We start from the raw sequence: 27140 nt of genomic DNA on the forward strand, positions 1-27140 counted from the left end.
TATATACCTGAATATCACTCGGCAAATCTCCATTTGAGAGCAGAAACCAGTCAACTGATCGTTCAACACTTCACAGTCTTCAGTTTTCTTAACACATGGTTCCTATGACAAAACATTAGGATTAGCTTGGATAAAATATTGTGAATGTAGCCTGTCACAAATTTATTACCGTAATTCTTGAGATAAACTAGTATTTATTTATTTACCTGATTGCAGCATTTACGCCGTATTCAAGAATATTTCACTTTTATGGCGGTCAGCATTATGATGGGTGGAAACGGCTCGAGCCCTGGGGAAACCAACGACATCCACAGGTTGCTGGAAAAATCTTCCCACGCACTGCCAGAGAGAAAGCCAACATGAGCTGAACTTGAACACGCAGCGGACTGCATTGGTGAGAGGCTCCTGATTCACTAGGCTAAAGCTGACGTGCTAACCCCCTGGCCACGGAGGTCCCATGCATAAAGATAAACTAGTAAGGTTATTTGACATCAAAGCATGCATTCAAAGACTCCGACACCTTTGAAAATAATTTCCATCTACGTTCATTTCATCAGCCCTGGCAGTCTATAGTTAAATATTTCAGCTTGACTCGATATGTAAATCTGTCGTATTCTTGAAAGTAAGCGATAAATCGTTTAATACTTCATCGGCGACATACCTTAAGCTTTGCATACGCTGATAGCTTGTCACTCATTGGATGTTCACAATGTTCCTTCATCCAATCAAGACAACAGAGCTGTTGACAGGCGCCACAGTACAGGACCAGCGGCTTCTTGTGTGTTGTACACATGTCCAGGTCTTCATCTTTGGTCTTCTCCGGACTCTCCTTCTGCCTCTGGAGGGTGTACACTTGAACAGAAATCAGCCGGTGATGTTTGAATTTACCCCTCCTTGGATGGTGAGTTAGACAATCCTCACAGCAGAAAGTGTCACAGTCTGCACAAATCTTGACGGCTGCCTTTGCATTACCCTCTTCACACAGAGAACACCACTGTTCACAAGCCTCAACTTTGACCTCGACCTTTACCTTCAACCCGACCTTTACCTCTGACCCGACCTTTTCCTCCACTCTTGTCAGAGAGGTGTTGACAAAGCCAGCCACGCCTTCCCTCCACAACTTAGTTGGTTCTCGGCACATTGGGCAGGCTACCAGCCAATCCTCTTCCGCCAGATCGGTCGAGGACTCTGAGGTGCCTTTAGGTTTAGACTTCTCAGCAAAAATAGCTATACACTCCCTACAGTGGCTATGATGGCAGGGTAACTGTACCGGGTCACGGAGACTCTCCACACATATCGCGCAGCTCAGCTCCTCCTTCCCTGTTAGCCTCTCCTCACCCATGACTTCAGTTTACCGGAACAAATTGAGCAAATGAATAACACGAATGTACCCTCAGTTTTTGTAACAGACAGATTAGTGAGGCAATTGCCTACCATAATGGACACATTTTCAAACCAGTGCAAGTCAGTGAAGGAGTGATGTAAAAAAAAACAAAGAATCATTCAACATTTTTTGACAGTTTCGAGAAAAGTGAAAGAAATGTTCTATGCGCGTCAATTTGATCAGTATCCAAGCTATAACTATATGAGGGAGTGATTTGACGTCTAACGTCTTAACGTCTTAACGTCTTGCTAAAGAAAACTTCACTTGTACTGCTTTATTTATTCATTAATTTATCTGATTGCCGTACTCAAGAATATTTCACTTCTATGACGGCGGCCAGCATTATGGTGGGAGGAAACCAGTCAAATCCCGAGGGAAATTCACGACCATCCACAGGTTGCTGCAAGACCTTCCCAGGTATGGCTAGACCTGAACGCACAGCGACTGCATTGGTGAGAGGCTCCTGGGTTATTGCGCCGAGCTGGAGCTGACCATTGTACAGCTTTACAATGGAGGTCTTGGCTTTACACCAGCCTTCGGAAAGTAACCTACGAAGATTCCAACAAGTACCACAATCAGTTGACACATTGGTTTAAGCCAACCACACGCTGTATAACTAACGTTCACATCAACGGAGTAAACTTTCTGCTTAGTTCCATTAGATTTATTTATTTTATTTGACTGGTGTTTTTAGGCCGAACTCGAAGAATATTTCACTTACATATATTTACAACGGTGGCCAGCATTATGGTGGAAGGAACCGCGCAGAACCCGGGTAAAACCCACGACCATCCTCAAGTCAGTGTCAGACCTCCCCACGTATGACCGGAGAGGAGACCAACATGCGCTGGACATGGAACTGGCAGCGACGGCATTCTGGGTCATTGTGCTGCGCTAGTACGCTATCCACCTCCGTCATGGAGGCCCGAGTTCGATTAACATAAACATCCATTGCGGCGATATGTGACGATTTGACAGTTGATCGCCACGTCGATGTTCAGTGCAGGAACTCTTCAACCTGACTGGATTTTTCCGACGAAGTTTGCAGGCGGATAGACTCCCCATTCGATCTCCATTCGACCAGTATTAACTGGTCTAGGGCAAGCCTGCTTGCTCTATGTTTTCACCTCAAATACTTGTGCGCTAAAACGCGGATCAGCTCATGGACAACAAGGTGTGTCCGTGAACGAGGGGGGTAGAACGCCAGCGCGGCGCAATGACCCAGGAACCTCCCACCAATGCGATCGCTGTGAGTTCAAGTCCAGCTCATGCTGGCTTCCCCTGCGACAGGACGTGGGAAGGTCTGTCGGCATCCTGTGGATGGTCACGGGTTTCCAAGGAGCTGCCCGGTTTTGAAAGTGAAATATTCTTGAGTACGGCGTAAAACACCAATCAAATAAATAAGAGTGTGACAAGAAGAGTGTAATTCGAAGGCTAACTTCTTGTCTTGGCCTATGCAAATTATGTTCCTGCTGTGCGGACACACTTCAGATTCCTTTACCGATCGGTGTGCCAAAAGATACAAATTTATAAAAAAAAAAAAAAAAAAAAATTTCAACACTCCAGTGACGTATTCTTGCTATACTGTTCGTGATATGGTCAACGTTTGCTTCAGTGTGTCTGTATGTTTGTACATAGTTTAACAATTCCTGAATTTTGCTCCCTTTATAATCAAATGTTGGTTAGTTTAACTGACAACTTTAAGACTTTTTAGAACCAGATGTATCACGTTCTTGTTTAATGGACGAAATGTTTAATGACTGCTTACTAATTTTGAACGAGCTTACAAATTTTGAACGAGCTTACAACAGCTGCTTTGTACATCTGGCACTATGTATCGTGCGACCTATGCTGTTAACATGACTATGGGAGCGTCAGTCATAAAAAAAATTTAAAAAGCGACGAAAGTCATTTGGAGCAAATGTACACACATACATGTGTGCTTATTACATTGTGCAGTCTTTCCACTATCCATGAAGGGAGATAACTTTGGATGATCAGCAATACAGCCGATTTGTGTGTCACACATCTTCTGAACGTTGGGATAAGAAGGCAATGATTTAGTCTTCTACAAAGAACTGAAGGTCGTTATGTACCCCCCCCCCCCCCCCCCACCCTACCCCCGTAAAATACACACTTTAAATACAGCCTTGGTATACTCTCAGTCTAAGCGCATGGTCGCACGAGAGTCGGGAGACTGAACAACAACAACGCCAGGCATATTGGCCTACCCACGGTACGAGAGTGCGATACATATATTGGTGAGAGGCACCAAAGTACATGTGGTTAAAACACATGACGACGGTAAACACGCTTTAACGCACCGCGATCATGTCATTTTCAGCAACAGCTCACCTCAATGTTCAACAAGTCTTCTGTACAGCTCGTTTGAAACTGGGACGTGCCAAGGGAGATAAGCGGGTCCGTGGTATATTTGTGGCCAGCGGACATAAAGGACAAGGCAGCATCTGGCTAAAACATATTTCACTCGAAAGCAGGATGCTCAAGCTTTCTAAAAGGTATCAGACTTTATTATTTTAATGAGATTTCATGGGATAACATGTAGAACGAAATGACAATAGTGCACAAATGGCTGGTGTGAACCGAGGCAGATGTCCTGGGAATTTTATCTAATCAAACACGTTGCTATGAGACTTGTCAGATTGCGCGGCCAAAGCTGTGACGTAATACTTTGGACAAATTAGAATTTATTTATTTATTTATTTATTTATTTATTTATTTGATTGGTGTTGTTCGCCATATTCAAGAATATTTCACTTACACGACGGCGGTCAGCATTATGGTGGGAGGAAACCGGGTAGAGCCCGGGGGAAAACCCACTGCCATCCGTAGGTTGCTGGCAGACCTTCTCACGCACGGCCTGACAATTCAGAATTTATGGAACGATGCGAACATGTAATATGTAAGACCATTTATAATGTATATAATATTATCTTCCGATACATGCATGTAGTACGTTGGACAAATTAGAATGTAAGCCTACATACTATGTACATTTTGGGGCTAAATGTTATACGTTGGACAAATTGTAATATATGTATCTGATGTTACGTACATGTAATGCGCTGGACAAATTACAATGTTTCAAACTGCAATTGCATTTCTCAGGTTCCGATGCCCCTAGCTTTGTTCAAGTAGGTCTCAAATGGTTTGACTTTGTTGGGGTGTTCCTGTCGCTGTCTCAACGCCAGCAATTCCTCCATACATCCGTACACAACCTGGTCCACCCGCAAATCGAACTTGTTCGCGACCAGCTGATAGCTTCCGCGCAGCCAAGGTAAGTCTCCTGCGCCGAAGTTACAAATGATGTGAACATTTTTACCGTGGCATTCATTAGACTTCCACATCACAGCTCGGGTCATGTGATTGTCTTCATTGGACAAATCTACAGAGAAAAATAAATGTTTGCTGTATAATTTAAACGTATATGTCAACACTCTTTCCATGAGTATTAGGTGCCGACTCATAAATTACATGTATACCTGTACTTATATAATGAAATATTGTTTGGTGTAAATATCGTCCATATTTTCTTGTTTATTATCACGGACATAAAAGACTCAGTTTGTGGCATGTCCTGTTAAAAGGTGAATGGATAACCAGTATGCCTGTAGTGCGACCTTCGGACAGGCGGGACACCTGGAGCGTCTCGTATTCGTTGAAAGTGAATAATGTTGCTCCTGTGTATGGTGTAATAATGTTGCTCGGGTGTATGGTGTAATAATGTTGCTCTGGTGTATGATGTAATAATGTTGCTCCGGTGTATGGTGTAATAATGTTCATCCAGTGTATGGTGTAATAATGTTGCTCCGGTGTATGGTGTAATAATGTTGCTACGGTGTATGGTGTAATAATGTTACTCGAGTGTATAGTGTAATAATGTTGCTCCGGTGTATGGTGTAATAATGTTGCTCTGGTGTATGGTGTAATAATGTTACTCGGGTGTATAGTGTAATAATGTTGCTCTGGTGTATGGTGTAATAATGTTGCTCTGGTGTATGGTGTAATAATGTTACTCTAGTGTATGGTGTAATAATGTTACTCGGGTGAATAGTGTATTAATGTTGCTCTGGTGTATGGTGTAATAATGTTGCTCTGGTGTATGGTGTAATAATGTTACTCGGGTGTATAGTGTAATAATGTTGCTCCGATGTATGGTGTAATAATGTTGCTCTGGTGTATGGTGTAATAATGTTGCTCTGGTGTATGATGTAATAATGTTGCTCTGGTGTATGATGTAATAATGTTGCTCCGGTGTATGGTGTAATAATGTTCATCCAGTGTGTGGTGTAATAATGTTGCTCCGGTGTATGGTGTAATAATGTTACTCAGGTGTATGGTGTAATAATGTTGCGCTGGTGTATGGTGTAATAATGTTGCTCCGGTGTATGGTGTAATAATGTTGCTCTGGTGTATGGTGTAATAATGTTGCTCTGGTGTATGGTGTAATAATGTTGCTCCGGTGTATGGTGTAATAATGGTGCTCCGGTGTATGGTGTAATAATGTTGCTCTGGTGTATGGTGTAATAATGTTGCTCTGGTGTATGGTGTAATAATGTTGCTCCGGTGTATGGTGTAATAATGTTCATCCGGTGTATGGTGTAATAATGTTGCTCCGGTGTATGGTGTAATAATGTTGCTCCGGTGTATGGTGTAATAATGTTGCTCTGGTGTATGGTGTAATAATGTTGCTCCGGTGTATGGTGTAATAATGTTGCTCTGGTGTATGGTGTAATAATGTTGCTCTGGTGTATGGTGTAATACTGTGGATTACTGATTTATGACTACAATCTGCACTTGAAAATCGCTAGTATTGAATTACAAGCAGGCTGACTCAGAAAAAAAACAGAATATATGGTACAGACGAAAATATATGGTTTAGAAAAAGTGTTATGTGGCTAAAAATGATAAATTATTTAGCTCAGGAAAACAGAAATTATATGATCCAAATGGGGGAATATAAGGTCCAGAACAGGGGCATGTACAACTAAAAAGGTAAAATATACGGCTCAAGAAAGGGGCATTTACGGCCAAAAATGTGAAATATACATACGTAGCTCACTAAAGAGGACTAATGCGGCTACAAAGGGGAATTATTACCGAGAAAAGGGGACATATATGGCCAAAAGATGCAAATAATGACTCGAAAATGGGGGTGGATGTGACTAAAAGGTGTAGTATATGGCCCAGATTTGTAACATCAATGTTTCCAAAAAAAGAAGAGATGAACCGCAATTGAAAATTGCAGATGACTTTAAAATTGTCATTTAAGATGTAAAAAGCTCAAAATTTTGCTTCACAACGCAAATTCTGGGTAACTCGTTATTTTACAAATTTCAGCTAAAGTAACGGAAACGAACATTTAATGATTCAAATTTTGACTTAAGTTTAAGATCGCTTCGTGGTCACGGGACCAGAATTTCCACATGTATTCAGTACGTAATTCAATACAGCAACCCAGAGCATGCATCTCAACACGGCAAACCAGAACATGCACCTTAATACCTCAATACGACAACCCAGAACATGCACCTCAATACGACAACCCAGAACATACACCTTAATACCTCAACCCAGAGCATGCACCTCAATATGACAACCCAGAACATGCACCTCAATACAACCCAGAACACGCACCTCAATACGACAACCCAGAACATGCACCTCTATACAGCAACCAAGAACACGCACCTCAATACGACAACCCAGACCATGCACCTCTATGCAGCAACCAAGAACACGCACCTCAATACGACAACCCAGAACATGCGCCTCAATACAACAACCCAGAACATGCACTTCAATACGACAACCCAGAACATGCACCTTAATACGGCAGCCCAGAAAATGCACCTCAATACGGCAACCCAGAGCATGCACCTCAAAACAGAAACCCAGAACATGCACCTCAATACTGCAAAACAGTACATGCACTTCAATAAGGCAACCCAGAACATGCACCTCAATACGCAACCCAAAACATGCACCTACGGCAACCCAGAACATGCAGCTCAACATGTAATCCGAGAACATGCATCTCAATACGGCAACCGAGAACAAGCACCTCAATACAGCAACGCAGAACACGCCCCCTCAATACGGCATCCCAGAACATGCTCCTCAATACGGAAACCCAGGACATGCACATCAAAACAGAAACCCAGAACATGCACCTCAATACGGAAACCCAGAACATGCACCTCAATACGGAAACCCAGGATATGCACATCAATACAGAAACCCAAGACATGCACATCAATACAGAAACCCAGAACATGCATCTCAATAAGTCATTGCAGGACATGCACTTCAATACTCAGGATTTTAAAGTACATTTACACGAATCATTTTCGGAACCATTTAAAATAAATGATTAGTGTATTCTGAGATATTGAATTGTACATTTTGATTATGCGAAAGTCACGATCTAGTCATTCCAACGAACGTGTGGGGGAATCATGGCATTTTGGTGCTGTTAACTTCCACACCAGATAAATATATCCCTTGACTATCGCGCGTGAATTTTTCATATACCACCACATGGAGCTTACACTTTTCTCTACGATGTCAAAAAATCAACCTAAAATGACCACCATGTTTTTTAGCTGTTGTTTTTGGAAGTGAACACACAGCATTTGTCACCTTGGGTACCGTCAATAGGGTTAAACGTATTACTGGGCACAAATTTGTCCGTCTTTCCGAAACAAAAAAAATCTGATATATTTTATCCAGATGCAAAAATTCATAGTGTATCAACACCCTATAGCGACTGTGTGGCAGTAAAATCCAGTCAGTGCCTCAACACTGTCCAATTCGGAGGTATACCTTGGATCCAATTGCAAAGATTTCGGAGTTGTGTGGTTTAAAGAAGTTAAATGTTATTTTAAATGACCAATGACTTTACAAGACAGGTAATATTCCTAAACATAGTTCTGTGCTATACAAATTACCTCCGCCAGGTGTCGCTAGCTGTGGGTTGCCATGGAGATTGTTCAGCGTTCCCCAGAATAATTCATCAGGGCTGTAGGTTGTCATGGTCCAGTTTAACAGAGCCTGAGCGACCGCATTGTGAAGAGCGAAGTCTATAAATTTCCTAGAAAAGGCGCCATACGCACTGCACTTGGTGACTTTGAGATTAAACGGCGCAGGGTCGTTGACGTCAGATTCCTTAACAAGGCGTCCGCGTTTGGCGCTTTTTATCACGGTTTTAAACTTGCGTTCGTACCGCCATGGACTATTCGTGCGCATGTGACGCTCAACGATATTCGTGCCGTTGTAAAGTTTCAAGATTTGCACTAAATGGTGATTGGGTCTGAGCGGAAACTCGCTACCCGCCATATTGAGCAAGTATTTCCAATCTTTACAACAGTGAAGTAAGTCTCTCATACAGTTTATATCTGCCTGGAGTCGCGTATAGCCGGCATACACGACAATCTCCTGTCGAGAAGCAAGGAAAACATTGCCAAAACACCTAACGATTGACTGTACGGCCTTTTGTATATACGGGGTTGCCTTTTTGTCCACATGGACGCAGTAGTAGTTCGTGGGGCGATAAATCGCCCTTAGCAAACGTTCAAACTGCTCGACGGATTTATGAACTAGTACACTAAACGCCAGTGGAAAACTTTTCTCCAAATTCGAAGTTTGGAGCTGATATCCGCGGGCTTTTCGAAACACTTCGCAGTTTGTTGTGGACTGAACGATGGCGCTAAAAGATGGCGGATTGTAGGGGAAAATTCTTCTGGTACTCGGTAGCTCGTTTGGTTTCCTCCTCGTCGCCTCTGAAGAGCTTGGAACAGCTGAATACTTGTTTCACGGGCGGTTGTATTAGCCCGTTCACTGCCTCAAAGAGCGAAGCGTCCAGCAGTACAGAGCGGGTTTCTCCAGTAGTCATGCCTTCTTGTACCACCGCCGAATTAGAAACGTTTGAATGCCTAGGCCTAGAACTGAGGAGATGAGCTTTTGTAATACGGATTTCCCACGTTGTGTACACCATCCACAGCAGAATAGCCAGGGCGAAGGCCACCACGGCGATGTAGGCGAATGGCCCAAAGATCCCGAAGCATCTAACCGCTTGCTGGCATCTTCTGTGGGTATACAAACACTGTATATCGCCCAAAGACATCAAAGGGGCTCACCGTGACTCAGGATTGGGAGTTGGGTTGGGTGCCCGGGGCGACAGGATGAATCAGCTAAAAGCCATGTCCATGTTTTATCTGTCCAAGGTCACGCAATGGATCCTGAAAATAGGAAGAAATGTTTCTGATTAAAATTCATGAGTCGCAGTAAACTCGTTTTCGGCACTAGAATTGGCCGTGTATTCAGAAAGTGTAATGCCAAATTACGATAATGTTGTTACTTGTAATTCGAAGTTTTCGATGACGTAATGACCTAGGAGTCCTCTCAACAATGCGGTCGCTGTGAGTTCAAGTCCAGCTCATGCTGGCTTCCTCTCCGGCAGTACGTGGGAAGCTCTGTCAGCAACCTGCGGATGGTCGTGGGTTTCCCCCGGACTCTGCCCGGTTTCCTCCACCATAATGCTGGCCGCCGTCGTATATAAGTGAAATATTCTTGAGTACAGCGTAAAACACCAATCAAATAAATAAATAAATAAATAAATAAATAACGTTTTCGATGACATCTAACAACCCGATGTTTTCAGTTAAGGGGAATGCCATTTCTCCTCATCTTAAAGGTAACGAATGTTTCCCATGAAGTCTACCCCTCTGCTATATCTCCTATTCTGGGAGGCCTCTGTTGTTGAGTGGTGTGGCCGGTGTGGATGTATTACTGACTGTTTGGTGTCTTGCACTGAAGTCGCGGGTTCGAAACCTGGTAGCGTGTTAGTCTGTTTATCACATGTAGGAAAGTTGGTCAGTAAATTGCCCAAGGCTAGTGGTTTACCCAGGACACTCCAGATGTCTCCATGCACAAAAATTACCACCGTGGTATAAGTGCAAAATTCTTGATTATGGCGTTATATAATAATGAAATAAATAAGTTAATAAAAGCAATAATCTACCCTTTCCTGCGTTGACAGGGGAACAAATGTACATATAACTATTCCACTCGTTCTAACCTCTTCAGATTTCGAAATTCATCTACGCAAGTCAAAAATGCACAGCGGCCACTGAGAACGATTTACTTTACACAGGTCTGAAATTGCTCTCTAAACAAGTGCAGTATATGGTGATTTACATTCAACTCATTTCCTAATCTTAGTAAATCAGTTCTGTAACTTAATTCAGAACCTTGTTTAGTAACTCAGTTTAGTCACTGAATTCAGTAGTTTACTCCAGGACCTTAATTCAGTAACTCATTTCAGCAACTCAGGTTAGTAACTCATTTGTTGCTTGACAGTTCTGAAAAAGCTATTGTTGTACAGCTAATATAACGGAAACGAACATAGTAAATTTAAGGAATAAAGTCTTGACTTAAGTCTAAGATCGCTTCTACATGTATTCAATACGTAATTCAATACAGCAACTTAGAACATGTACCCCAATACAGCAACTTATAACATGTAACCCAATACGTTAACCCAGAACATGTACCCAAATACGTTAACCCAGAACATGTACCCCAATACGCCTAACCCAGAACATGCACCCCAATACGCTAACCCAGAACATGTACCCCAATACGCTAACCCAGAACATACACCCCAATACGCTAACCCAGAACATGTACCCCAGTACGCTAACCGAGAATATGTACCCCAATACGTTAACCCAGAACATGCACCCCAATACGCTAACCCAGAACATGTACCTTATACACGAACCCAGAACATGTACCCCAATACGCTAACCCAGAACATGCCCCCAATACGCTAACACAGAACATGTACCCCAATACGCTGACCCAGAATATGTACCCCAATACGTTAACCCAGAACATGTACCCCAATACGCTAACCCAGAACATGTACCCCAATACGCTAACCCAGAACATACACCCCAATACGCTAACCCAGAACATGTACCCCAATACGCTAGCCCAGAATATGTACCCCAATACGTTAACCCAGAACATGCACCCCAATACGCTAACCCAAAACATGTACCCTATACACGAACCCAGAACATGTACCCCAATACGCTAACCCAGAACATGTACCCCAATACGCTAACCCAGAACATGCCCCCAATACGCTAACACAGAACATGTACCCCAATACGCTGACCCAGAATATGTACCCCAATACGTTAACCCAGAACATGTACCCCAATACGCTAACCCAGAACATGTACCCCAATACGCTAACCCAGAACATACACCCCAATACGCTAACCCAGAACATGTACCCCAATACGTTAACCCAGAACATGTACCTTATACACGAACCCAGAACATGTACCCCAATACGCTAACCCAGAACATGTACCCCAATACGCTAACCCAGAACATGTACCCCAATACGTTAACCCAGAACATGTACCCCAATACGCTAACCCAGAATATGTAACCCAATACGTTAACCCAGAACATGTACCCCAATACGCTAACCCAGAACATGTACCCTATACACGAACCCAGAACATGTACCCCAATACGCTAACCCAGAACATGCCCCCAATACGCTAACACAGAACATGTACCCCAATACGCTGACACAGAATATGTACCCCAATACGTTAACCCAGAACATGTACCCCAATACGCTAACCCAGAATATGTAACCCAATACGTTAACCCAGAACATGCACCCCAATACGCTAACCCAGGACATGTACCCTATACACGAACCCAGAACATGTACCCCAATACGCTAACCCAGAACATGTACCCCAATACGCTAACCCAGAACATGCCCCCAATACGCTAACACAGAACATGCACCCCAATACGCTGACCCAGAATATGTACCCCAATACGTTAACCCAGAACATGTACCCCAATACACTAACCCAGAACATGTACCCCAATACGCTAACCCAGAACATACACCCCAATACGCTAACCCAGAACATGTACCCCAATACGCTAACCCAGAATATGTAACCCAATACGTTAACCCAGAACATGCACCCCAATACGCTAACCCAGAACATGTACCCCAATACGCTAACCTAAAAACATACACCCCAATACGCTAACCCAGAACATGTACCCCAATACGCTAACCCAGAACATGTACCCCAATACGCTAACCCAGAACATGTACCCCAATACGCTAACCCAGAACATGTACCCCAATACGCTAACCTAAAAACATACACCCCAATACGCTAACCCAGAACATGTACCCCAATACGCTAACCCAGAACATGTACCCCAATACGCTAACCCAGAATATGTACCCCAATACGTTAACCCAGAACATGCACCCCAATACGCTAACCCAAAACATGTACCCTATACACGAACCCAGAACATGTACCCCAATACGCTAACCCAGAACATGTACCCCAATACGCTAACCCAGAACATGCCCCCAATACGCTAACACAGAACATGTACCCCAATACGCTGACCCAGAATATGTACCCCAATACGTTAACCCAGAACATGTACCCCAATACGCTAACCCAGAACATGTACCCCAATACGCTAACCCAGAACATACACCCCAATACGCTAATCCAGAACATGTACCCCAATACGCTAACCCAGAATATGTACCCCAATACGTTAACCCAGAACATGTACCCTATACACGAACCCAGAACATGTACCCCAATACGCTAACCTAAAAACATACACCCCAATACGCTAACCCAGAACATGTACCCCAATACGCTAACCCAGAATATGTAACCCAATACGTTAACCCAGAACATGCACCCCAATACGCTAACCCAGAACATGTACCCTATACACGAACCCAGAACATGTACCCCAATACGCTAACCCAGAACATGTACCCCAATACGCTAACCCAGAACATGCCCCCAATACGCTAACACAGAACATGTACCCCAATACGCTGACCCAGAATATGTACCCCAATACGTTAACCCAGAACATGTACCCCAATACGCTAACCCAGAACATGTACCCCAATACGCTAACCCAGAACATGTACCCCAATACGCTAACCTAAAAACATGCACCCCAGTACGCTAACCCAGAACATGTACCCCAATACGCTAACCCAGAACATGTACCCCAATACGCTAACCTAAAAACATACACCCCAATACGCTAACCCAGAACATGTACCCCAATACGCTAACCCAGAACATGTACCCCAATACGCTAACCCAGAACATGTACCGCAGTTAAGCACCTCATTTTAGCACCTGAATTCAGCACCTGAGTTCAGCACCTCAATTTATCACCTGAATTCAGCACCTCAATTGATCACCTGAATTCAGCACCTCAGTTTGGCAATACAGTTCAGGCTCATTTATTATACGACTAGGGGCCTCCGTAACCAAGGGGGTTAGCAATCACTCAGGAGCCTCTTACCAATGCGGTTGCTTTGAGTTCAATTCCAGCTCACGTAGGCTTCTTCCCCGACCATACGTGAGAAGGCCTTCCAGCTACATGCAGATGATCGTGGGCTTTCCCCGGGCTCTGCCTGGTTTCCTCTTCTAATAATACTGACTGTGAAAGTGAAATATTTTTGAGTGCGGCGTAAAACACCAATTAAATAAAGAAATAAATAATACGCCTGCAAGTCATTTGCTCAGCGGCTCTCTTCCTGTCCTGCTGTAACATTTTAGGATTAGTTACAGATACTCCTAAGTCGATGCACGTTCGTAAATAACAGCTAGGCAACACAAAAAAGAGAGATAAAAACCCCATTTGTTCAGCACCTACCTTAGAACAGTCCACACACGTTCACTTGAGCAGTTGGGTAGGAGTACAGGTGCTTGTGCGTAGGCCTTTTCCATGCTCGTGTTTATCGTAATTGTCCGTTCGCACGGAAGACATTCATTCATTAGTAACTTACACAAACTTTATCTGAACAACCCCAATATAGTACACCCTACACTTCGCCTGAAGCGTATATGTACCTGCACATTCAATAATTCGGAGTTTTAGAACACGCCTCTCCGTGTACATATATATATATATATATATATATATTTATGCGCGTATAGTTCTACATACTTACTTTCTCTCAGGTGTTAACCAGGTATATCAATGGCCACGTGCATCGCCCAGGTGAAAGAATTCCGCTATCCAACACTTTCCTCAGCCACTGATTGACAATGACGAACAAAGAAACGGGTGAGATCGGGGTTCTATGCGCGTGGGACAATGAGGTGCTTAGGCCGTATTGTACTGGCCCACCAATGTGTATATTTGTACTTGTACACTGTAAGTGTTAGGACAGTACCACTGTGTCGAGTATGGTGGCCTGATACAACCATATTAACGGCATAAGTGCTGAGACAGTATAATCGTGTCTTCAGACGTGTACAGTAGGTGCCCGTATGTATACTGTCTGATGTAGCTCCTAACATTGGTTTGGAGTGTGGTGGCCCAATACAAGCATACTAACGGCAAAAGTGCTGAGACAGTATCATCGTGTCTTCAGACGTATACAGTAGGTACCCGGATGTATACTGTCTGATGTAGCTCCTAACATTGGTTTGGAGTGCGGTGGCCCAATACAAGCATACTAACGGCAAAAGTGCTGAGACAGTATCATCGTGTCTTCAGATGTGTACAGTAGGTGCCCGTATGTATACTGTCTGATGTAGCTCCTAACATTGGTTTGGAGTATGGTGGCCCGATACGACCATATTAATGGCAAAAGTGCAGAGACCGTACCCTCGTGTCGTCAGACGTGTACAGTAGGTGCCCGTATGTATTCTGTCTGATGTAGTCCCTAACATTGGTTTGGAGTATGGTGGCCCGATACGACCATATTAATGGCAAAAGTGCAGAGATCGTACCCTCGTGTCGTCAGACGTGTACAGTAGGTGCCCGTATGTATACTGTCTGATGTAGCTCCTAACATTGGTTTGGAGTGTGGTGGCCCAATACAACCATATTAACGGCAAAAGTGCTGAGACAGTACCCTCGTGTCGTCAGACGTGTACAGTAGGTGCCCGTATGTATACTGTCTGATGTAGTCCCTAACATTGGTTTGGAGTATGGTGGCCCAATACAACCATATTAACGGCAAAAGTGCAGAGACAGTATCATCGTGTCTTCAGACGTGTACAGTAGGTGCCCGTATGTATATTGTCTGATGTAGCTCCTAACATTGGTTTGGAGTGTAATGGCCCAATACAAGCACATTAAGGGCAAAAGTGCAGAGACAGCATCATCGTGTCTCCAGATGTGTACTGTCTGCTATTTGTGCTATTTGTCGTCTACCGTAGGCCTAACGATTCTTATCTCTGACTGACTTAGAGTTCTACAAAAAGTAGGCGCTACACCTTGCATCACCTCATATTGTTTCACGTTTTCCCACGCTTATCAGCGACGTTGTGTTACTTCTGGTTTACCATAGATATAACGGTGCTCTTATCTGTGGATTAACGCTCTATAAATCTACCTGATAGTTCCATACTATTTATTTATCTTTACACACACAGGTGTTGACGGAAATGCGGCTGTTAATCACGAGTGAACCCAGCCCGTACGGTAAGCAGGTACAGCTCTCCCCAATTGGCCAGGGGGGCTTCAACTGAGAAAGCAATGTGATGGGAGTCGGTGGAGAGCCGGTGGGTAGAGGAGGTGGGATGCGTGATGGTGGAGGTAGTCGTCTTTAGGACGTTTTGTTGCACATAGTTTAGAGTCAGGGTCGATATCGTGCACGTATATTTAACAAAACATTTTGCCTCCATACACGGTTACAAACAACGATGTAAAACCGGTACCATATCGGCAATTCAACGTATATACTCACAAAAAGCAATTGTGTACTAAATATACACAAGACGTGTACCACAAACACATTCATTCTAACAAATTTTCACAGGAACGTTAATGTATCTTGTATGCGTCATCTTTATGTACCTACACCTTTAATATGTACCAGATTGTCAACTTGTGTACACGTGTGATACAAAAACAAGTACATGTGTACACTTTTGAGACTACTTCTTCTCTATAGCAAGAGTACACTTGAAATACGCCCGAGTTCATGTGGCGTTAAACAGTAGCCACGTAAATGAATACACACAGACTGGCGCGTCATACTGTATAGCTCACATACATGCATGTATATGTAGGCCTACCTGGCTGGGCGTCCATACACATGGGACTCCCTCGCTCCACCTAACTCTTACTTAAATGTACACGTACATATACACGTACACGTAATTCTGCAGGCTACCGTACGTGAATAGCGGGTTCGTGTGTCCATAAACCTAAAACGTATATTCAAGTCGTCAAAAACACAATGGCCTATAAAAGATTCCGCCCCAAGCAAACTGTCGACAGCCTTTGTTGACTTTCTTCCCGTTTATGCTACAGTGTATAAGTCTATCTGTGCTATACAGTTCATGTAGACCTATACTAGTACAATGTTTTCTAATCTGCAGACAGGCATGCATCACTACATACTTATGTCTTATGATATACTTCACGTAGGCATATGCCTTCATGGTTCACGCGCTCTTGAGGTGGTTTTCTTTTCTTTTCTCTTTTTTTCTTTTTTCTCCACGTCAAAATAGATGTAGGCGTTGACACTGGTTCAATTGTTCATGCAACTTTAATTAAGCCCAGTGTGGGAGTCATATGTCCCCCCACTCCCCTCCGGCAAACAGCTGCAGTACAAGTAGGCTACTTAACTCACCGGAAATCAGTATCTGAATCACGCGGAGCAGTCGGAACACCTCGTCGATCGGCAGTGTTCGGCTGTCTCCGGCTAGCTGTATGACTTGTTCGTTCTTTACGTAAGTGACCGTAGAACTCCGAGTGCATTAGGAACTGTCCTCTCTATTTAACAGGGCACTGCATGAGCAATGTTTTCTGCATCCTTGCTGTATAGTGTTCAACATGCAAGTATATACATTCACTACCGCGTTCCCCACATGTTTAGAATTTGTACGCAAACGGGCGTATAAAATACTGATAACACTATGTTAATACGACAATAAACACCTATAGGTCGTGGGTTTCCCCGAGCTCGGTTTTCTCTTACCATCAGGCTAACCGCCGTCGTATGAGTGAAATATCGACGTAAAACACAAATCAAACAAAAAAATAAATAAATAAATAAAACCCTCTAAAGATGTTTAATTATGTAACGCAGCGTAATTCATCGACATTCTCAGTACGTGTTAATACACTTATTATTAAACTTGGTGATTGGCTGTTACAGGCGAGTATCATTGTGTACAGTAAAACACGTACTGTTGTCTCATTCATTAGCAATAATCCACCATAATGCTGACCGCCGTCATATAAGCGAAATATTACGTAAAGCTTAAAAACACCAATCAAATAAATAAATAAATACATTAGCTATGGACACTCATATATGTATTTGACTGAATTCGTTCAAGAATGGTCAGGAATTTTTCATTGACTACGCGGTGTTTTTAAGGGTAAACCAGAGACCTCTGGCAAGTTACTGATGAACTTTCCAACCTGTGACACATACATACACATCAGAGTAATGGAAGACAAGTGATTTTCAGGGAACGTCCGACTGAATGCAGATCTTATAATCTACAAAATTTCCTTCCAAGGCCGGGTTTGAACCAGCATCGAATGTATATAGTTACATATCGATAGTACATGTAGCTACGGCTGTGTGAATAGTAAGATACATATAGTTGTTACAGAATTGCGTCAGCTGTTATACCCCAGTCCCTCTGTAGAGCCTACAGCCTTGGAGTCTCAGCCATCCTTGTTACAGAATTGCGTCAGCTGTTATACTCCAGTCCCTCTGTAGAACCTACAGTCTTGGAGTCAGCCATCCTTGTTACAGAGTTGCGTCAGCTGTTATACTCCAGTCCCTCTGTAGAACCTACAGTCTTGGAGTCAGCCATCCTTCTTACAGGATTGCGTCAGCTGTTACACTCAAATCCCTCTGTAGAACCTACAGTCTTGGAGTCTCAGCCATCCTTGTTACAGAATTCCGTCAGCTGTTATACTCCAGTTCCTCTGTAGAACCTACAGCCTTGGAGTCAACCACCCTTGTTACAGAATTGCGTCAGCTGTTATACTCCAGTCCCTCTGTAGAACCTACAGTCTTGGAGTCAGCCATTCTTGTTACAGAATTGCGTCAGCTGTTATACTCCAGTCCCTTTGTAGAACCTACAGTCTTGGAGTCAGCCATCCTTGTTACAGAATTGCGTGAGCTGTTGTACTCCAGTCCTTCTGTAGAACCTACAGCCTTGGAGTCTCAGCAGTGAATTTATCCCCCTATCTTGGAAATAGTACATGCATATACACATGCAGCCCAATCGAAGCGTATATACCAACTTGAGAAACAAGCCACTTTCACTTAATTCGCGGTAGCGGATTTCGGTTCACATATGCATATAAACCGCATCCAGAGAAATAATTACCGCCCGATAGCACAGATAGAGCGTTCGCCTCGGGAGCGGTAGATCCAGGGTCAATACTGGGTCGAGCCAAACCTAAGACCTTAAAAGAGGAAGCTGTAACTTCCTCGCTTGGCGTTCAGCATGGTGCAACGACTCGTGGACCCGTATCAGTATAAAGGCTCGAGCGGGGCAGCTTACCTCCCTTCGGTAGGGCATCTCAGTGAAGCAGCACTAGATGAAAGAGCGGTGGAAATCCGTCCTGCAACAAGGAGGCACAATACATGCACTCTACAGATTCCTTCGTCGTCATATGACTGAAAAATTGTTCAGGTTCAGGTAACAGGGAAATTGATTCCAGGAAGTTGCTATCTATACACACGTGTAAACTCTTTCCCACAAGATCACATTTTTGTAAAAGCGGACTCCATTTACAAGATGGAGGCAATGACAAGTAGAGTGATAAAATGCTAGCAGGTATTCATAGCTTTTATGAATTATAACAAGATGGCGGCAATGACAAGTAAAGAGTTAAAATGTTAGCAGGTATTCATAGCTTTTGTGAATGATTACAAGATGGCAGCAATGACAAGAGGAGTGATAAAATGTTAGCAGGTATTCATAGCTTTCGTGAATTATTAATGCTTGCACATGTGAATACCGAAGTGGCTTGTTTAGAAGTTGCAAGGTCGCAAGACATTTCAACAATTATAATGGATATCAACTTTGGAGTCGGTGACGTTTCGCCATTGCAGTTATTGAATTCGTGTATCGCGAGAAACGTCACGTGTAACCTTAAAAGTTGTTATTCATGAGAATTGCCTTAATGTGTATTTATTATTCTTCAAATACCTTTTTGCTCTAGTTTGCTATTTAAAGTAAAATTGCCTTTTTGTGTAATCTAATGATGTTATAGTGTATATTTATTTATTTATTTGATTGGTGGTTTACGCTGCACTCAAGAATATTTCACTGATACGACGGCGGCCAGTATTGTGGTGGGAGGAAACCGGGCAGAGCCCGGGGAAACCCACGACCATCCGCAGGTTGCTGACAGACCTTCCCACGTACGGCCGGAAAGGAAGCCAGCATGAGCTGGACTTGGTAAGAGTGACCGCACTGGTGAGAGGCTCCTGGGTCATTACGCTGCGCTAACGCGCCAACCAACTGAGTCACGGAGGCCCCTATTAGTGTATACGTGCTGTGTTATCGTGAGTTTAGCACGAAGACATAACAAACTGTCGTCGTCATATGACTGAAAAATTGTTAAGTACGACGTTAAACCCCAAGCACTCACTCACTCACAACAACCTGCCACCTTCAATATTCCTGTTCCAAGATCTTTAATTGAAATGACAATGCACAGTACCAGTATTTACTTAATACACGTAAATAATGAAAGTATTTGTTTACTTATTTATTGGTGTTTTACGCCGTACTCAAGAATATTTCACTTATTTATTCATGGGAGCATTATGGTAGGAGGAAACCGGGGAGAGCCAGGCGAAAACCCATCATGACCATCCACTGGTTTGTAAAGTATTTGCAACATTGTTTTCCTGATATTATTGGATGTGATAATGCAGCATTGTGGGTAACTCCAGACCAGTTGCTTCTCATACATTGTCAGCTACAATACCGCATTCCCTTGTGTTTAGCTAATTCTGCTTAAGCATAGTGCTGGGGTGGGGTGGGGGGGTGGGGGGGAGAGTAAATTGCTACCATTTAAACATTTACATGACTAGTTAGAATTAAACCTTGAATTAATTTACAGCATGCAGTGTTCAGTGTTCCACTGGCCACGTGTTCAGCAATATGGTGGGAGGAAATTGGCAGGGCCTAGGGGAAACCCACTACCATCCTCAGGTTGCTAGCAGAACTTCCCATGCACGTAGGGTCGGAGAGGGAGCCATCATAAGCTGGACTTTTTTTATATATAGACAGACAGACAGACAGACAGGGAAATTAACTAACCCACAGAAACACTGACGGACAGACAGACAGAGGCAATGACGGACAGACAGACAGAGACATTGACGGGCAGACAGACAGAGACTTTGATGCACAGGCATACAGAGAGATCAACAAACAGACAGAGGCAATGACGGGCAGACAGACAGAGACATAGACGGACAGACAGATAGATTACCAGACAGACAGATTGAAAGACAGATACAAGGAGAGACGGGCGACCACATAGTGCATCTAAAACTGCATTCATTGAGTACAACAGCAAGAAGACGCCAGAGAGCGCTAATCTTCGACACAAGCATACAGCTGTGTGTGTAGAAATCACCTCACTACAAACTGAAACTAGGGCACGATATTCTGCATTTCTATTCTATTTGACAATGTAGAAGATTCGTTTTAAACACTGCTGAGTTCTGATCTCGACCAGCAAATCTCAGCACCCAGAAACAAACAGTCCTGCATGCTATCTCTCTCTAAAAAGTTAAAACAGAAAAAATTGTTCTAAACATGTCAATGTGGCTGTCTAAAATATACATATTCCTTGAACACCGATCTGCACATGCACGTGCATCTAACTGAAAACAAAATGTTCCAGCAATATAGTTATACAGGCTTGATTGGGTTTACTTAAAATAAAGTAGCCAACGTTTCGTTCAGATGTAATTAAGTCCGCGCAAAACTCATAAATCCTCAACGAGGTGAAGCAGACTATATATAGAGAAGAGTGCTGGCATTACATTTCATACAGACCAAGAATTGCATAAGTTCAATGGCTTTAGAACGGCACTAATTATATATAATAATAATAAAATTCAGCTAAACGAGATGAACGATAATCACGTGACAGGTAATCCGTGCAGAGGACAATTCAAAGAGGGGTTTTCTAACCACATGTCTATACAGCCGGTGTGGAACTCGTGTTGACAGGGGAGGAACTTTCGTACCCAGAAAAGTTCGTCAAGTTTCAACAGCAGGTCATAATCCTCGGGACTTAAATCTCGGTGCTGCAGAGAGATTAACAAGTTGACCAGAGCTTGATCTTCGGCGAAGGTCGATGGGGCATTTTGACTGTGGAGGGCGTGGCGAGTTTCAGAGGCCAAAGGCGGGGCAGGTTTTGCATCTTCAAACGCCCACTCCCCCTTAATGTTTGGATTCCTTTTCCCTTTCTCTTTCTGGATTATAATTCTCTTTTCCTCGAGGTCTGATCTTCCACCTACCTTTTGTTTGGGTAAAAAGTGGATTGTCTGTGGTTTCAGCTCCATCCGTTTGTACACTCTATGATTTACGAACAGCTTTTTCCCATTGTTATTTTGCACGTTGTTGCAGTATTTGTCCTTCACTTGTTTATGCGCCCTTTTAATTTTTCGATGCCGATCGGCTCTAATGTCTTTAAACCCGATGGCAAGAAAACATTCCAGATCCTTCGCATTGGAAATTATATTCTCCACATGCATAAATTCCTCATTTACTTCATAACTGATCGCTTCAGGATTAAGCTTCCGGATTTTTTCATTGGGTTCAAACTGACACCGTGGGAACAAGCTGGGATTTATGCCGATTTCTTCCACAGGGACCTGCCTCCATTTTCTTTTGTCACTTGCATTGACTTTACGTAGCTTTCGCTTTTCCAGTTTCTGTTTTCTCTTGGAAACAATGTAATTCCCTGTTGAAAACGTTTTCTTTGGTAACGCCTGGAAGTATTCGAACGGATCCGGCTCTCTTTCCATGTTGGTCTCCACAAGGTTATCTCCCCTTGGCTGCGCTGTTGACATTGCCAATTCAGAAATCCCACTTTTCTTTCCGCTGCTGCTAGTTTCCACCTCCCCTGTCGATTCATCTTTCATATCACCACTGTCACATTCGACAACAATATAACAATCTGAGGAAGCGACAGATATATCTTCAGTCTGACAGTTCACAGGAAATTCCGAAAACGAACATGGCAGCATTAATTTCACAACTGCCCACGAACGGTCGATGTTTATTTTGCGCAATTTCTCGCAATTTCAGCAAACGGCTGCCATTATAATCGGAGATCTCTGCAGAATGTTCCCTGTCTGTATTATACCTGCAGTTTTGGTGAAAAATACCAGTCTGCAGGGATATTTAAAGGCGGTCGCACTTGCACAACCAAGCGGTAACCCGGAGCTAAAAATAGAACCAAAACAAGACCTGTCTTGCTGTGTTCTGAATGACAGCTGAAACCGGTGTTTTACGCTCTCCGCGCAGTGGATGCGACAGAACCGAAGAACGGAGAGTTGTAAACACATGGGAAGCAGCGTTTTGGGCAGATTTCTCATTACGTATGGAGCTGTGAAGAAGAACACCGTGTTGTTGTGAAATGGATTCTATTTTCAATCCCCAAAGCCCTGGACCTACAAATAAGCGCATCCCAATCTCTTTTTTAATCGTGAATTACAAGTGCGGTGACGTTTTCAGAAATTGTGTAAAGACGTAACAGTTAAAACAACAGGTTGATCGTCCAGTTTCTAGCTCCTGCTTTCCAATTCACGAGCTTTAAACAGATTTAAATAGTTGCAGAAAGACGACAGAAAACCTACAGCATAGCTTCTGATTCTTACTTAAGTTTTCGACTGCTGGTGGATCTTTATTTGTTTACGAAAGTGGGAAGGTAATCAGCAACCTGCGGATGGTCGTGGGTTTCCCCCGAGCTCTGCCCGCTTTCCATAATGCTCGCCGCCGTCGTATAAGTGAAATATACTTGAGTATGGCGTAAAACGCCATCAAATAAATAAATAAATGATTTGTTTACATATAAATTGTCTTGATCGCTTTTACCAAATAGGCCTACATAAAGATAGCTCTGAAAGACTTCAACTCTTTTTCGTTTACTGTCCTAGCGTCTTTGGAGTCTCGACGCTCGTAATGTTAACTTCGTACTCAGCAAAGGTCCAGGCCGATTCTCTTTGTTATCGAACAAGTGTAGCGGACATAAAAGACACCAACCTAAAGACCGCACCCACTGCACCACCACCATACGTCCCTACTCAATTTAGAATAGATTTGTGATAGCCACGAAGGCTTCCCCGGCGTATGCTCTTCAGCTGCTGCTGCAATGGTGAGCAGCAGACGTCCTGGTTCGTAGTCGAGCAGTGGGAAGATGGCGACATTCGCCGAGGGGCATGTACCGTTGAAGCCTTCATGGCTACAAGAAATCTATTCTAAATCGTGTAGGAATGCATGGTGGCGGTGCGTTGGGTGGGGAAAGAAGGTCTTTAAGTTGGTGTGTTTTAATTTAACGAGATTTGTTCGATAACAAAGAGAATCTGTCAAAATTAACGTTGAGACACCAACGACGCTAGGCCAGTATCACACAAGGTGTTGAAGCCTTTCGGGGCTAATGTAAAGACTATGTCAGACTTCAACAGTATATATTTAGATCCAAAATTGTTTGTTCCAGGTAAACGCTTACTTGTCTCAATTGGTACGATACTTTTATACATTTTACTTTATATTATTATTTAAGCAGAATAACTTACTGATGTACATAACCTATTAAACTTCCCACTAGATGGACAATGCGATGTATGCGATAAAAAAAAAAATGAAGTGCGTATCTGTTCTGAACTATGATCTCCGATTGTCCCCAGTCCACTTTCGGAACCTACATAGACCAATCAACAATCTGCGGAAGCGACAGATCTATCGTCAGTTTGACAGTCCACAGGGAACACCGAAAACGAAAATGGCGGCATTAATTTAACGACTGCAGCACCGGTCGATGTTGAGAATCGAAGAAAGGAGAGTTGCAAACACGTGGGAAGCAGCGTTTTGACGGATTTCTCATGAAATATGCAGCTGTTATGAAGAATACACCTTTCCCACAAGATCACATTTTTGGGAAAGTAGACTCCATTTACAAGATGGCGGCAATGACAAGAGGAGTGATAAAAAGTTTACAGATATTCATAGCTTTCGTGAATGATTAATGCTTGCACATGTGTATACCGAAGTGGTTTCTATAAAAGTTGGAAGCTCGCAATATATTTAAACGATTATAATTGATATTAACTTTTGAGTCTGCGACGTTTCGCCATTGCAATTATTGAAAACAATGTGAGTTCCTGTATCGCGAGAAACGTCACGTGCAATCTCAAAAGTTGTTATTCATGAGAATTGCCCTAATGTGTATTTATTATTCTTCGAATACCTTTTTGCTGTTATTTGCTATTTGAAGTAAAATTGACTTTTTTGTGTAATCTAATGATGTTATAGTGTATATTTATTTATTTATTTGATTGGTGCTTTACGCTGTACTCAAGAATATTTCACTTATACGACGGCGGCCAGTATTGTGGTGGGAGGAAACCGGGCAGAGTCCGGGGAAACCCACGACCATCCGCAGGTTTCTGACAGACCTTCCCACGTACGGCCGGAGAGGAAACCAGCATGAGCTGGACTTGGTAAGAATGACCGAATTGGTGAGAGGCCCCTGGGTCATTACGCTGTGATATGATGTTATAGTGTACATGTGCTGCGTCACAGTGAGTATAGCACGAAGACACCACAACCTGTCACCTTCAGTATTCCTGTTCCAAGATCTGTAATTGAAATGTTAATGCACAGTACCGGTGTTTAATTAATACATAATAATGAAAACATTTGTTTACTTATTTACTGGTGTTTTACACAGCACTCAAGAATATTTCACTTATTCGTTCATTGGAGGATTGTGGTAGGAGGAAACCGGGCAGAGCCAGGAGGAAACCCATCATGATCATCCACTGGTTTGTAAAGTATTTTGCACATTATTGGATGTGATAATGCAGCATTGTGGGTAACTCCAGACCAGAAGCTTCTCATAATTGCCAGTTACAATACCGCATTCCCTTGTGTTTAGCTAATTCTGCTTAGGCATGGTGCTGGGGTGGGGGTGGGGAAAGGGGGGGGGGGTACAAATTGTTACCATTTAAACATTTACATAACTAGTTAGAATAAAACCCATAGATAAATTTACAGAACGCTGCAGTGTTCCATTGGTCACGTGGTCAGCAATATGGTGGAGGGAAATCGGCAGGGCCTAGGGGAAACCCACTACGATCCTCAGGTTGCTAGCAAATCTTCCCGTGCACGTAGGGCCGGAGAGGGAGCCATCATAATCTGGACCTTAACTCACTTGGTGCTATCGCTTGCCCACTCATTTTATATAGAGAAGCCTTCGTTGATGGAGCGTGGTGGACACATCGCAAATTGAGCTCAAGACAATCTAGAGGCGTGAAGCTCATGCAGCTGTCAGCCGATGCAAGAGAATCAGTTAAAACATTCCTGGGCTCGAATCCCGATCAGGATCTCCACCAAAAATAAAAGGGTTGGTAATTGTAGTCCAAGATTATAATCTGTGTACACAGTTTCTTTCTACTCCCTGCATATGTCTTTGCGTAATACTTTGAAATTGTTTGACAGACAGACAGGAAAATTAACAGACAGAGAGACATTGAGAGAAAGATACAAGGGGAGGCTGGCGGCCACATAGTGCATCTAAAACCACATTCATTGAGTACAACGGTGAGAAGACGCCAGAGAGCTGTGTGTGTAGAAACCACCTCACTACAAACTGAAACTAAGGCACGATATTCTGCATTTCTATTCTATTTGACAATGTAGAAGATTCGTTTTAAACACTGCTGAGTTCTGATCTCGACCAGCAACACAGCTATAGTTTAATGGATTTAGCCCTTCACCCTTACAAGGCCAAACTACGCAAAATTTCATCCAAATCCATGCAAAACTTTTCACGTGTTACCTGGAAAGATGCTGAGTAACTGAAGGATTGACTAACTGACAGTGAGAAATACAGACAGGTGGACAAACAGACGAACGCCAGCGAAGGTAACAATATCAGCCAGAACACGGGTATAATCTGAAGGAACATATTTAATGAACCTTACACAAAAATAGTAACTAATAATTTAACAAACAGCACTAAATCTCAGCACCCAGAAACAAACAGTCCTGCATGCTCTCTATCTAAAAATTTAAAACAGAAAAATTTGTTCTAAACATGTGAAACATGTGGCTGTCTAAAATATACATAATCCTTGAACACCGATCTACACATGCACGTGCATCTAACTGAAAACAAAATGTTCCAGCTATATAGTTATAGAGGCTTGATTGGGTTTACTTAAAATAAAGTGGCCAACGTTTAGTTCAGTTGTAATTAAAACTCATAAATCCTCAACGAGGTGACCTTGAAGAAGATCATATAGAGAGAAGAGTGCTGGCATTACATTTCAAACAGACCAAGAATTGCATAAGTTCAATGGCTATAGAATGGCAATAATTATATATAATAATAATAATAATAATAATATTCACCTAAATGAGATTAACGATAA

At 42.9% G+C, this 27140-nt stretch overlaps 1 protein-coding gene across 1 annotated transcript; it reads right to left on the reverse strand.

Annotated features, from left to right (window-relative positions):
* Nucleotides 1-4132: 4132 nt before the first annotated feature.
* Nucleotides 4133-22625, reverse strand: LOC135481039 (uncharacterized). Its single transcript, XM_064760970.1, has 3 exons — nucleotides 21726-22625; nucleotides 8356-9211; nucleotides 4133-4790 (listed from the first exon to the last, which is right to left on the reverse strand). The coding sequence occupies exons 1-3, from the start codon at nucleotides 22623-22625 to the stop codon at nucleotides 4510-4512; spliced, it is 2037 nt and encodes a 678-aa protein (XP_064617040.1). The 3' UTR covers nucleotides 4133-4509.
* Between the last annotated feature and the right edge of the window lie 4515 nt (nucleotides 22626-27140).

The sequence above is a fragment of the Liolophura sinensis genome, chromosome 13 (genome assembly GCF_032854445.1).
Source record: "Liolophura sinensis isolate JHLJ2023 chromosome 13, CUHK_Ljap_v2, whole genome shotgun sequence".
In the NCBI taxonomy this organism is placed as follows: Eukaryota; Metazoa; Mollusca; class Polyplacophora; order Chitonida; family Chitonidae; genus Liolophura; species Liolophura sinensis.